At 36.0% G+C, this 12,161-nt stretch overlaps 1 protein-coding gene across 3 annotated transcripts in view; it reads left to right on the top strand.

Annotated features, from left to right (window-relative positions):
- Nucleotides 1–12,161, top strand: part of IFT80 (intraflagellar transport 80) — a 142,633-nt gene that overhangs the window by 71,700 nt on the left and 58,772 nt on the right. For 2 of the 3 annotated variants that reach the window (XM_081302445.1, XM_081302444.1), the window contains one exon: nt 5,410–5,589. The exons of the other annotated variant lie outside the window; for it this stretch is intronic. In XM_081302445.1, the coding sequence (XP_081158571.1) occupies nt 5,410–5,589 (180 nt within the window). The remainder of the gene's footprint in view (nt 1–5,409; nt 5,590–12,161) is intronic. 3 annotated transcript variants of the gene reach the window in all.

Genomic DNA, 12,161 nt, shown 5'->3' with positions numbered 1-12,161 from the left:
TTGCTTGGACTTGCTGTCTCATGTTGTCTCTAATATTCCTTTCCATTCGAGCTAGGTATGCCTTGAATTCTTTCCCTATCCCTGCTTCTGGTGTTTCTATGTCCTCCTGTAGAATTAAGTTGTCCTGCATTGTTTGTACTCCTTTTTTCCCTTGTTTTCTCATGTTGTTCACGTTACTTTCCAGCTCTATTTGATTGCCATGTTTCTGCTCTCTTCTATAGATTTGTTTTGGTTCTGTTTCTCTGTTGTCTCTCCTTTGTGTTGTTAAACTATGCCTGCTAACGTGGATTCCGCTGGGAAGGAATTCCGACAGCGGAGCTCCAGTGACGTCACTACTCTGCTATGACGGGCACCAGGCTCCTTGCCGGGGTGTCCTAATGGGGGTGTGTGACTGGACTGTCTCTGTTTGGTTTCAGCTCCCGGTCGCAGCAGGCGGGCGGTCTCCAGCCGCCCAGTATCACAGGCAGCGGGCAGGTGATCGGTTGCCCCGGGGGGGGGGTGGACTCCAGCCGCCCAGTTGCACGGGCAGCGGGCCGGCTGTTGCCGGTGGGCGGGCGATCTCTAGCCACCCAGTTGCGCTGTCGGTAGCCGGCGGGCGGGCGTTCTCCTACCGCTCAGTTACGCGGGCAGTGGGTGAACTGTCGCCGGCGGGCCTGCGGTTTCCAGCCGCCCAGTCGCAAGGGCCTGGCCTCTAGTCCCCTTGTTTCTCCTGCTAGTCTTGGTTTCTCCTGCTAGACCAGATTTCCCCTGAGTGATGGCTCTCGGCAGTTCAAACTGTACTCTGGGCCTGCCATTTGTTGGGTGTGGAGGGTGGCTATTGGGAACCCCGGCACTCTATTGTTTTGTTTCCGTTGTGGGGGATAGAACTGTACCGCTTCCTTCCCCCTCTGAAATCCCGTACTCAGCCCGGGGATCAGTGCGGGCTCATCCGGCAGGATTCCACAGAATTGCAGCCACTTTTCTCCCTGCTTGCTAATTAATTGCTTCTCTGCGGCGCCCCGCCTTCTGTAGCCGCGGGGCAGGCCGCGCGAATCAGTCAGCCTGGATCTCCGGGGTCCCACAGTTGGCTATTGGGATCCCCGGCACTCTATCGTTTTGATTTTTTCTGCTTGCCCCTCCCCCAGCGCTGGCTAGACAGGTTTCGTTTTGGCTGCTGATGGGAGCGGGAGTTGAAGGTCAGGTGTCTCTAGTTTTCCCGTAGTCTTTATGCTGACTCACTCTGATACCCCCTCCCCCAGAAAGCCTAGGAGAGATTTTATGCGAATTCCCCGATGTATAGGGGATGAGCTGAGTGACATACACCTATTTTATTGTTGCAGTCTGTCGGAGAGTGGCGGTGGATACTTCAGCTCTCCAAGATGGTGGCCGCTGATTGCCTTGGTGGAGTTTCCGTTGTGGGGGATAGAACTGTACCGCTTCCTTCCCTGTCTGAAAGTCTGAAATCCCGTACTCAGCCCGGGGTTCAGTGCGGACTCAGCCGGCGGGATTCCACCAAATCGAAGCCACTTTTCTCCCTGCTTGCTAATTTTATTTTCCTTTCTTTAGTTAAGTTAGCATTCCCTTCTTCACCCTTCCCCCCTTTAGAGTTCTGAGACTCTTTTGTAGATCATTAGGCAATTTCTAATTATTTGCTTTATCATCTGTTAGGGACTATTGATTTGACAATTTGAAATTGTTCCTTGAGGACTCTTTATCAGTATTCTGAGATGTTCATATATTGCTCTCAGAAGGTGTCTGTAATCTAATTTTTCTTATTGTTAGGAAATATTCATAAAAAAACAATGACTTTCTTTTTCTTTATATAATCTCAATGCTTTTGTATAATTCACAGGGTAAAATATTAAATGTGTATTTTATTTGATATCATAACTCATATTGGTTCTTTTTTTCCTTTGTGAAAGAAACTTGTTAAATAACTTCAAAATATTTTATTTTGGATATCCTTGTTGATCTAGTACCACATTACCAAGACCTGGCTCTTATAGGGTGACAGCATGGTTAAATTATTATTTAGTTTCTTTTTCATAGTGATAGAAAACTTTGAAAACCCAAACCACAGACCTCAAACTACTCTTAAAAAGTGGTAAAATTATTGTTTCATATGTTTATGCCCTCATATGAATTTGAGTCTTTAGGAAAAAATGAATAAACTTTAAAAATCTCAAGTTGATTGCTTTATTTTTCCTAATATAATTTTGTGGTATGCCAAATAATGGGCTCCCAAAGATACCTATACTCTAATCCCTAGAAATTTTAAATATGTATCTTAAATAGCAAAAGGAATTTTGCAGATGTGATTAAGGGCATGGACCTTTAGATGGTAAAACTTATCTGGATTACATGAGTCCTTAAAAGCACACCTTTATTAGCTAGGTTAGAGGATGGAGAAGGAGGAGAGATCAAAGTAAGAGCAGCTCAATTTGCTGTTACTGGCCTAAAGATCCAGGAAGGGAATCACAAACCAGGGAATGCAGGTGGCGGTTAGAAGGTACAAATGGTCAGTAAGGAAATAGGGACCTCAGGTTCTACATACAGCTGCAACAAAGTGAATTCTGCCAACAATCCACATGATCAAGGAAATGGACCCTGTCCATTGCCTCCAGAAAGGAAGCCAGCCCTACCAACACCTTAATTTTAGCTCTTGTAGAACTATAAGACAATAAATATGTGCTCTTTTATGCGTCTAGGTCTGTGGTAATTTCTTACAGCAAATAATAGAACATGAATACTTTGTAACTGCAGTTCATGGCCAACCTAAACAATGAGTTATGTGAGTAGAAGGATTTCACTACTTTCTCACTGTTAACAAATTTCTCTCATTAGCTATTCTTTTGATTTAAGAAATTATCATTTCTTAAAATATAATAGTATCTCGGGAGTAATTTATGATATTGTTCTTTCAGAATAAGTAAGTTGGTAAATTGGTAAGTAATTTGATTATATAAGAGTAGATTTTAGATGAAAGAGTAAAAAAGGAAACAGTTTATGGTTAATCTGGGGAGGTTTCCCTTTCTGGGGAAAATTTTGACTAGCTATAGACTACTACTAAGGTTGTGGCTATTTGGGGAGATGCCAGTGATATTTGCCCACATTCAAAATCCAACTGGTCTGCCTCACAGTTTTTCAAGACTAACCTTCCTTTGTACAAAAATATATTTCTGAGTCTTTCAAAACAGCAATTGATTTATCATGTGTTGCTTACTGTCTCAATTTTGCTGAGGCGGCTTTGATCCTCCTGTCTCAGCCTCTTACTTTTGATCATCTTACTTTTGCTGTAAGCCTTGTGAACCTGATAACGTAACTCCCAAGTTCCCACACTAAGCTCTCTTCAAATTAACTAATCGCACTCTGTCTCAGAAAATCAGCTAGGTAATATCCTGGACCCCATTAAAAGCTTCTTCCTCTTTCTCTCTCTTCTTATCTGATGGTTGAGCACCTGAGTCCTAAATGGTACCTACCTTTGGTACTGGGAGGTGAGTTTCTTTCTTCTCTCATGGATCTATGAATAATTAACCTTATCTTCCCACATTCCCTCCAACTGTTCCTCCCTGTGCCAAACCTGACTATGCCAAACTTTATTTACATCCTTACTTAAATCACAACAGCACACAAAATCACTTCTGAAGTTTTCTTGTCAAAAAATTGAACCTGAATTTGGTCAAAACTCTTAAATATAAGTATCAATTTATATGAAATAAAGCTGACAGAAGAACATGTTAAATAACACCATGAGAATACAAATGGCAAAATCCAGATGTGGAAAACTTTTTAGAACAAATGATCAAGTTTCTGCAACAGCAAAAATCTGCAAGGCAAGAAATAATGTGGAAAATGGGACTTAGATGAAAACATATCTAAGAGATTTTTTTTCAGCCAATTGCAGTGATTGTACCTTATTTGCATTTTGATTTAAACAAACTGAAAAAACATAATTTAAAGTAAATACTTTAAAAATATGAATCTATGGTTTTAAAATACAAGTTAAGTTCTCTTCCATCTATGCTGTAGGAATTGACTAAATTGAAAATGAAAGATTTGGGTAAGCTTCAAAACCTTAAGTGGTATCAATACATCAAGTCTTATTTATCTCTGTCAACCACTTTTAATATTCATATAAAATAATTGTTTGGTAGTATTTCATAATTCTTGTTTGTCAGACATATTATGGGTAAACTTATTGTTATTGCCAGAAGCAGATTATTTTTGTCTTTGAAATTCTCAGTCTTCACTTATTTTCTAAAAAGATATATTGAAATGTATATGTTCTTTTAAAAAAATATATTTGTAATTCCAGAAAAGGAAATTTCTAATATTTCGTACTGCTGATGAAGCAAAGCTTATAATTTATTCATTACCCCCTTAAGGTAATGTTTAAGCAGCATTTAGGGGTTCAAAAAGAGTGAAAAAGATGAAAAAAAATGTTAGTGAGTGGTAAAAGTCATTCACTATTTTATTTTATGTATGAATTTTTTATTAGGAATTTAAAGTTTTGTATGACAGTAGTATAAATTAGTGACTTTTTTTCTGTTTTTTCATTTCTCTCATATTTGGTTTTGGAGGGAGCCTATAGCTAATAATGAATGTTTCCTCCCTGCTTTCCTTTGGTACAGGGATAGAAGCACACTACCACCAAGCCACACCCCCAATTCCTAATAATGCATATTTCTGCAAAAATAATAATGTAAAACAAAACAAAAAACCCCAAAGCATCAATAACAGAATTCAAGACTTAAATTTGACTCTAGGTTATAAGGAAAGAAAACATGCATGTAAGTTTAGTCAAACAAATTAATCATCCTTTTTGCAAATATGTATGTTGCATCTGAAAAAGGCCTCTAGTACCATCTATCAAATAGTTTTTTTTCCTTGCTGTCTTCTTGTATACATATGCAAGAATCTCTTTTGTCTTAGTTGATGCTTATTGATCTCTAGATTAGTTCTGAGAGGATAGATGTACTTCAACTTTCATGATTTAGAATGTGTATCAGAGATGTTTTAGTGACATTTTGTGTTTAGTTTCAGTTTTTGCTGACATTCTTGAAATACTATAATCAGAAATTTTTAGATGTAGAGACTATAGAGAACTTTGTTTTGTCCTACAGAATCTTTGCATTTACCCTTTCAGTATTATTACTTGAAAGTAATCATGTGAATGGAAATGGTATGTTTTTACAGTCCTTGAGAGATTTCATGTAATGTTTTATCATGTTTTTCTACTGACTACTTTTAAAATATATGTGTATCTTCTGTTCAGTATACTAGAATTTTATTAAGAAAACATTTCTAATAATTCCAGATAAAGATACATTCTTTTAAAAAATTATCTTAATATGTTAATGTGATCAGTTTTAAATTTTTACAAACATTTTTGTTTTGTTCAGTCAATTTTTCTTTCTTTTTTCCCTTCAGTGGTCTTATGCTTTAGAAAAACCCAACACTGGCAGCATATTTAATATTGCATGGTCAATTGATGGCACTCAGATTGCTGGAGCCTGCGGAAATGGGCATGTTGTTTTTGCACATGTAGTGGAGCAACGTTGGGAGTGGAAAAATTTTCAAATAACATTAACTAAAAGACGGACTATGCAGGTATGATTATGATCATAGGATGATTGAGCCTGCTTCTTTTCATATTAGTTCACTATATATAATATAGAATTATCTTTGTTATATTTACTCAAAATTTATGAAAATTCAGGCACATTTGAACCATTTTAACTATGCCATTAGTTGGTTACCTTTTTATGATGATAAGAACCTTTCATTGAAAGAGAATCGAAACAGCTGTAGTTACTGTGGTTATAGATTTAGGACAGCTTTGTGGAATTTGAACCGTTTATGAAATATGTGAATTTAGTTAAGGAAGAAGCTCTGACACATAGGAATAAGTTAAATTTTTAACTACTAGAACTGACTCTAAGGCAGGCCTAACTTGCTAGTTACCAATAGGAATAAATTTTATTTTATGTATTTATCATAGGTACTAGGGATTGAACTGAGAGGAACTTTACTACTGGGCTATATCCCTAGTCTTTCTTTTTCTTTTTTTTTTTTTTTTTTTTAGCTTTTGAAACAGTATCTTTCTAAGTTGCTGAGGCTGATCTCAAACCTGAGGTCCTCTTGCCTTAGTTTCCTGAGTTGCTGGGATTACTGGATATTCTTATTCATAATTGAATGAATTTAATTAACCTGATTTTTAACAATTGCCTTTTAAGAATTACCTAAGGCAACTCAAAACTGGAAAATGGTGGGAAGTTCTTATTGGGAATTAGGAAGTGTGGGGCAGAAAAAAAATCTTTCCTCATCATTCTTGGTTTCATGGCTGAGGCCCCCATGACAAAGAACATGTTAACAAGAAAAAAGAATTCAAATTTATATAATATACATTTTACATGATATGGGATCCCTCATAAGGAAAATAAGACCAGAAAAAAACAGTTAAATTGATATGCTTTCATTGTTAGGTTTGATGAAGAGTAGATAGTTGTAAAGGAATAATATGATAGAGCAAAAGTAGTATACTTAATTGGGAACAAATGGGAAAGCTTAGCAAGGCCTGTTTATTCAGATTCTTCTCTGAGTCTCTCTGTTTTTAGAGACAAGGGTATTCCTTTCCTCTGGAATGTGAAGGTCTTATAACCTGCTTTAGAGAAGTGTCAGAGTGACCTTTCTCCTCTTTCTGTTTTCTCAGATTCCTTCAGCTTGAGATATTCAATGTGCTATGGTGCCCTGTTTTGGGATTAGTATTTAATTTTAATTGAAATGCTTTATAAGATTGATACCGAGAGTTTGGAATGTGTCAATGGGTGATTATCTACTCTGTTGTGAGCTTCTTACAGTAAGACATATGTACTATATTTCTCTCAGTTTTGTCTTTGTCTAGGGGCTCCACTAGCCTAGGCTTGCATATAAAAATGCTCAACAAATATATTATAATTAGTTGAAAAAAGATGTTGGGAAGAGGCCAAAGACAATTTGCCAGTGCAAATCTTCTGCCAAAGAAAGGGAGATTCTTCTTCCTATTATATATATCATATATGTTTATCTTCAGGATTTATAATTCATATAGTAATTGCTATAAAAATTTGGAAACATGTGGTTTGTAATTTCATGATCAGTTCTGTTCAAATATTTTATTTTCCCCAATCTCCAGATTTTTAAAATTTGGATATGTTCACAAGATTTATAATAATTAGGTTAATTATAATTTTTCTATGGTCTGTTTACTTATTTTAAATTTAAAATATTTTATTTGAAGAATTTAAACCATACACAGAGTAGTGGTACAAATCTCTATATATTCATTACCTAGCTCCAGTAATCAATCACATCCATATCACCACTCATTTCTTCATTTATTTTCAAGTAAATTCAGACATCATATTTCATCTGAAAAGTTCAATTATACAGCTAATATATAAGGACTCTTTAACATAGCCAAAGTAGCATTTTCATACTTTAAAAATAATTCCTGGAACTAAGGATGTACCTCAGTTGGTACAGTGCTTGCCTCACATGCATAAGGCCCTAGGTTTGATCCCCGGCACCACACACACGCACATACACACACTCACACAAAATTCCTAATATTATCAAATATCCAGGAAGTGTTCAAATTTTTAGTTGTCTCTTACCTGTTGCAGTTTTGTTCTTATTATTGTTTTGTTCCAGTACCAGGTTCAAAATCCAGGGTTTTGCACATGCTACATCAGCCCCTGCAAGATATATGGTTTAATATGCTTCTCAGTCTTTAACTTTTTCTACAAATATTTGGATCTAGATGATGATGTAAATTTATATTTCAGTTATTTAACTTGAGAATCAAAACATTATATGTGGTAGTGGACCTGTGACAAAGAATGCATTGTGAATTCTAATTAACTGGTTTGGAATGTAATTATTATATTTATACAGTACATGGGAACTATCTAATATAGTATTACTCAAAATAAGGACTAGTCTTAATTACAAAAATGCCCTAAGATGAATATATCTAGAAAGAGGAGTTTTCTTTCAAAACAAAAAGGAATCATCCTAGTAATAGAGGATTTTTATCTGAGGTAAGATGAATCATGAAGTTTTTAAATGGCTTATTTAATTCAAATTATCTTGGACCTAATATTTGTAAATAATTTTTCAAACTTTTATAACCAGAAACTTTATTTTAAAAGGGAAATGTATGCTTTCAGTGGTTTTTATTTTTATTTTTTTTTTAAGAGAGAGTGGAGAGAGAGAGAGAGAGAGAGAATTTTTTAATATTTATTTTTTAGTTGTCGGCGGACACAACATCTTTGTTGGTAACATCTTTGTTGGTAACATCTTTGTTGGTAACATCTTTGTTGGTATGTGGCGCTGAGGATCGAACCCGGGTCGCACGCACGCCAGGCGAGCGCGCTACCGCTTGAGCCACATCCCCAGCCCTTCAGTGGTTTTTAAACATTTGGTTGCATTTTAACTAAATTGGACCTACACAGTGTTTTTACACAGAACATTTTCCTTTACTCATTCAATAGAGGTTTATTGAGTGATACCTACTTGCCAGGCATTAAGCTAACCAATAAGGAATATAGTCATGAATAGAACAAATTTTGTCCCTCTTCTCATGGACCTCCTAGGTTGATATCTTAAAAATCTTTTTTCCCCTCATAAATTCAACTCAAATTAACCTAATGTGAGAAGGGAAGGAAAAAAATTACTGGCTTATGCAAAGTCAAGTCACAGGCTGACTTGAGACATTGGTTCAGGTTTAAATTAGGTGTAAATAACTATCACTTTGTCTCTCCTTTTCTCTGTAATTGGCTTCTTTTTCAGCAAGGCTTTCTCCATTTTGTGACTTTGGTAGCTCTAGGTGTACATTCTGTTAACTGCAAGTCCAGCAGAAAGTACTTCTCTTCTTAGTAATTCCATCTGAAGTCTCAGCGTTTTAGTCTCATGTCCTAAGTCTGGGTTTAATGTATTTGATTAAGGGAGACGGGGAAGATGAGTCAACTCATCTGAGCTACTTATTTATTCACTGAGATTAGTGGAATTGTTCCTCAAAGGACAATCAAGGCATATTTATCAGAAAAGATATGATTTGATTTTGGGCAGACAAAATAGATATCCACTTATTTCTTTCCTTTGATTGTTTAGCAGCCGTACTGTATTATTTATTTATTGTTACCTGAGGCTTGAAACAGCAACATTTATTATCTCTCAGTTTTTGTTAGTCAAAAATCCAGGCTTGCTTTAGCTAGCTTCTCTGGCTCAAAAATCTCTTAAGGCTGCAGTAACAATGGTAGGCAGGGCTAAAGGCTCAAAGAGGGAAAATTTGCTTTCAAGCTCATTGACACTATTATTGGCAGGATTCAGTTCAGCAGTGTCTTTTGGACCAAGGGTTTCAGATTTCTCTTTGTTCCTTATAGTGTGTTTTTTCTGTAGGGTATTTTGCAACTTGGTAGTTTACTTTATCAGAGCAAGTAAGTGTGAAGAGCCAGACAGCAAGCATTAAGACATTAAGTCATAATTTTTATAAGGTCATATTTGCCATATTCTTTTTAATACAAGCAAACTCTTAGGTCCACCTCATACCCAAGTGGAGAGATTTACACAGGATACAATTATCACAAGGTGAAGATTGTTGGGAGCCGTGTTACCACATACACATACCTTCATCCATATAATTCAGAAATATATTACTTACCTAATGCAACTATTACACATATGATTTTAAAACAAACTCATATCGCCTCCTAAAAAGAAGATAATTTAGACTCATCCAGTTATTGCATCCAGCATCAACTCTTTGGTCTGGAAAACTGTAAATATATTTTAACTTTTCTTCTCCCTCCTCCTTCTCCTCATATTCTCATTTTACAACGATTAAACAGTTTGGAAAAGAAAAAGGAAAACAACACACAGTGATGACCAAGCCCCTAACTCAAAACCAGCCTGATGGGAATATCCTGAAAACTTTTTGTTAGCAATAGAGTTAGTTGCTTGGTCAATTTGGTCAGTGTGCCTTCCTGGGAAGATCTCCTTGGACATTTTGGAGTACACCCTTTGTAGGGGCTCTACTTTTCAGTAGCCTACTTTCTTTTGTTGTGAGGTGGGGTCCCTGGATTTCCATATGGACTGAACAATCACAGCTTTTCACTTGTAGGGTGTAAAATTTTACAGTATTCTCAGAAGCTTAGTAGGATTTTGGTTGACCTGTGTTTTATTAACTCAGAAACCAGAGATCTTATTCTTTTTTGTTATTGTTCTTTTTAGATATACATGACAGTAGAGTGTATTTTGACATATTATACATACATGGAGTATAACCTCCCATTCTTGTGGTTGTACATGATATAGAGTTACACTAGTTGTGTATCCACATATGAACATAGGAAAGTTATATCCAATTTATTCTACTTTCTGTACTATTCCCATTCCCACTTCCCTTCATTACACTTTGTCTAATTCATTGAACTTCTGTTCTTTCCTCACCCAATTGTGTGTTAACATCTGCATATCAGAGAGAACATTCAGCCTTTGGTTTTTTTGGGATTGGCTTATTTCACTTAGCATGATAGTCTCCAGATCCTTTACCAACAAATGACATAATTTCATTCTTCTTTATGACTGAGTAACATCCATTGTGTATATATACCACATTTTCTTTATCCACTTATCTATTGAAGGACACCTAGGTTAGTTCTGTTAGCTTAGCTATTGTGAATTGAGCTGTTATAAAATTGATGTGGCTGTGTCACTATACTATGCTGATTTTAAGTTCTTTGGGTATATATGGAGGAGTGGATAACTGGATCAAATGATGGTTCCATTCCAAGTTTTCTGAATAATCTCCATACTATTTTCCAGAGTGGTTGCACCAATTTGCAGCCCCACAAGCAATGTATGAGTGTATCTTTCTCCCCACATCCTCGCCATCATGTTGAGTTTTGATTGTTAAATGTAGACCTCGACCTGGAAGTTGCTGTTTCCCAATAATAGGATTCATTGCCCTTCCTCTCTCCCTCGAGCTCAGCTTTTGTGGATACCATATTCTGGAATAAGACGGTTTCTTAATCTGCTCCTTAGCTCCAGGATGCATCCTAGTAGATAATTCTTTCCAAAAGACTTAGTTGATGACTTTGTTAGGATGAAGTGCCTAAAGGGGAAACGGTGCTGAGAGAGAGGATGAGGTGTTTCTAGTATCTCAAGCTTATCTTTGTTTCTTTGTTGTCCTTGTAACTTTAGCATGGGGTATAGATTTGGCTTTGTAAAACAAACAAAAAAAAAATTGTAGTTGTAGATGGACAGTATGCCTTTATTTTATTTGTGTATTTTTATGTGGTGCTGGGGATCTAACCCAGTACCTCACACATGCAAGGCAAGAGCTTTGCCACTGAGCTACAGCCCCAGCCCTAGATTTGGCTTTTAATAGTTGCCAAAGTTCAAGATTATCTGACTCTTAGTCACTTTATGTCTTGTAAAGGTAAATTCTAATAATAGTGATTTTAGGATTAAATGAGATAATGTATATAAAACAAAAATAAATGATAGCTATTGCTCTCATTATAGCTATGTATAGAATTAAGTGAGTGTTTAGGAAATGTAAAACAAAATTTTTGAACTGGTCAATCTGAGGGTTCTATGAATAAGTATCAGGTGATATATGAGTATCAGGATATTAATCCTAGGGCTGACCAGAATTAAAAAGAATAATGGGTACATTTTAAAATTCAGCACAGACATATTTAATGTAAGAGTCACCAGAGTTTTACAACTATAACAGCATTTACCAGAATGTCTTTAGTTGTAAGACTGGTGAATCTCACATCTGGTTCTGTTGTGGTTCTGTTGTGCCAAATACACAAAAAAAGTCATTCTCCCTAGAAAAACTTCAGGCAAATATGAATTCTAAGGAATCTGTAATTTGAGGCATGTACAATTGGAATTTAAATATCATATTTTCTTAAAGGTGTATTAAGTCAGCTTGCAGAATCAGAATGTGTAATAGTAAGCAGAACAAATGACCTGGTTTTCTTAATAAATAAATTGTAAATTTAAACAAGAGGTATGTATTTGAAGGAGGAATTGTTTCAGAATTAAACAGACTTAAGAAACAAATTAACTAAATGCAGTGTGGTACTTTGTTTTCTTTATTTTTTAATTAATTAATTATTTTTTATTTA

The sequence above is a fragment of the Spermophilus citellus genome (assembly GCF_964194105.1).
Source record: "Spermophilus citellus genome assembly, chromosome: 7".
NCBI classification, from domain to species: domain Eukaryota; kingdom Metazoa; phylum Chordata; class Mammalia; order Rodentia; family Sciuridae; genus Spermophilus; species Spermophilus citellus.
The sequence above is the reverse complement of the archived record's forward strand: the minus strand, read 5'-3'. Positions and strand labels throughout refer to the sequence as shown.